Source organism: Asparagus officinalis, chromosome 5 (assembly GCF_001876935.1).
Source record: "Asparagus officinalis chromosome 5, Aspof.V1, whole genome shotgun sequence".
NCBI lineage: Eukaryota > Viridiplantae > Streptophyta > Magnoliopsida > Asparagales > Asparagaceae > Asparagus > Asparagus officinalis.
This window is the reverse complement of record NC_033798.1, coordinates 130,346,462-130,348,476: the sequence shown is the minus strand read 5'-3', so window position 1 is coordinate 130,348,476 and position 2,015 is coordinate 130,346,462. Positions and strand designations below refer to the sequence as shown.

Below are 2,015 nucleotides of genomic sequence, written 5' to 3'. Positions count from 1 at the left end.
CTGAAGAAGCAGAAGCTAGAGCAGCGGTGGACTGATGATGGTCATGATTGTTTACTAGGGATCTTTCGGAGTCTATTGAAGCACCCAAAAGGGCGGGGGGCACATTCAGAGCAGTGGTGGACTCGGAGATTGGTCCAGATTTCGACTTGGATTTGGGTTTTAGAGCATGGATTCCAGTATACAACCTGCACCAGCAAGTATAAGAGAATAATTAGTACCAATCACTATTTAAGTGGCTATGTATGCTTGGGACATGTGTCGGTCACACTCGTGCCAAACTGGTTCTCCATAATGACACCGTTCCATGTTGAAAGAAAGAAAGGGGAAAATAACATAAATATTAATAAAATATAGAAATAACTATTGCTAAATGAAGAGCATGTAGAAGTGCACATACATATGGGTTTTCCGCTAAAGTGCAAACTCTAACTCCTTTCTACAATTTTCAAGTTACACAACCAATTCAACTTTGCAATGCTTTCTGTTTGCTAGCATATAGATATTTCTGGTGCAGGTTGTATACTCGAATTTAAGTTACATGGCCAATTCAACTTTGTAATACTTCCTGTGTTCTTGCATTTACAGAGTTCTAAATTCAACTTTGTAACTACATATACAATTTGTATTTTTGGGTAAATGCACACAGTAACTCTTTTCTACACTTTAAGTTACATGACCAATTCAACTTTGCAATACTTTCTATTTTCTTACATTTAGAGAGTTCTAAATTAGCTTGACCTGCTAAATGTATGTTAGACTAGACTATTGTTGAAATCCCTAACCATTACACTAAATTGTTGTGAGGGTTATATTTTTATATTCTAACATACCTCTGCAGATTAAGCATCTTTTTTCTATAGGTCGAAACCTGGATTCACGCAGCAAAGTTAATCTTTAAAAATTCCGCTTTAAATTCGTGGCTAGTGAGATTTGGACTTGGATTGCTCTAAATACCATGTTGAAGTTATATAACCCTTACACCAAAACTCTAAAGTTGTGGTAAGGGTTAAAGGTTATATTTTTATATTCTAACAACTTTAAAGTTATATATCTCCAAGATTTTGGTGTGGTTACAATGACCTTTATTATGTTGTCAGAAACTCAGGTTCATTTTAGTTCCCAAAACTCGGAAGTTGTGGTAAGGGTTAAAGGTTATATTTTTATATTCTAACAACTATAAAGTTATATAACCCTCTCCAAGATTTTGGTGTGGTTACAGTGACACCTTTATTTAATTATGTTGTCAGAGAAACTCAGGTTCAGTTCCCACCGGCCATGAATTTAAAGCAAATTAAAACAAATATAACAGCGCAAGTCCTGGTTTAAATAAGTTAAACAGGAGGCATGTTAGAGTATAAAATTATAACCCTGAACACTTATCATAACTTTGCAGTTTTGATGTAGTGACAGGGCATTTGACAATATATCACACTTTCTCATATTCTAATCAGGATCACAGAACACTTATCACAACTTTGCAGTTTTGATGTAGTGACAGGGCATTTGACAATATATCACACTTCCCCATATTCTAATCAGGATCCCATATCTAAGTCAAGCATAACAGCCTGTTTAGCATACCATTCTGACAACTATGAGCAGGGATAAACTTGAGGTTGTAATTGATACCAGTGCACTCAACCCAACAGCCTTTAAGTGGTTTAGACTGGGATGATATAGGCAAATCCAAACTTTATATATTTGGACATCTTATACGCAAGTTTGAAATAGTTCACATGTATCTCATAGTCTATCTAATGCATGACACACTTCCCCATATTCTAATCAGGATCCCATATCTAAGTCAAGCATAACAGAGCCTGTTTAATACCATTCTGACAACTATGAGCAGGGATAAACTTGAGGTTGTAATTGATACCAGTGCACTCAACCCAACAGCCTTTAAGTGGTTTAGACTGGGATGATATAGGCAAATCCAAACTTTATATATTTGGACATCTTATACGCAAGTTTGAAATAGTTCACATGTATCTCATAGTCTATCTAATGCATGA

General features: G+C 35.6%; 1 protein-coding gene across 1 annotated transcript in view; it reads right to left on the bottom strand.

The window, feature by feature from the left end:
- LOC109841370 (ubiquitin-conjugating enzyme E2 22-like) overlaps nt 1–2,015 on the bottom strand; it is a 34,209-nt gene that overhangs the window by 298 nt on the left and 31,896 nt on the right. The window contains 1 exon segment of the mRNA XM_020410309.1: nt 1–185. This exon segment is cut by the window's left edge and continues 14 nt beyond it. Coding sequence (XP_020265898.1) covers nt 1–185 — 185 coding nt within the window.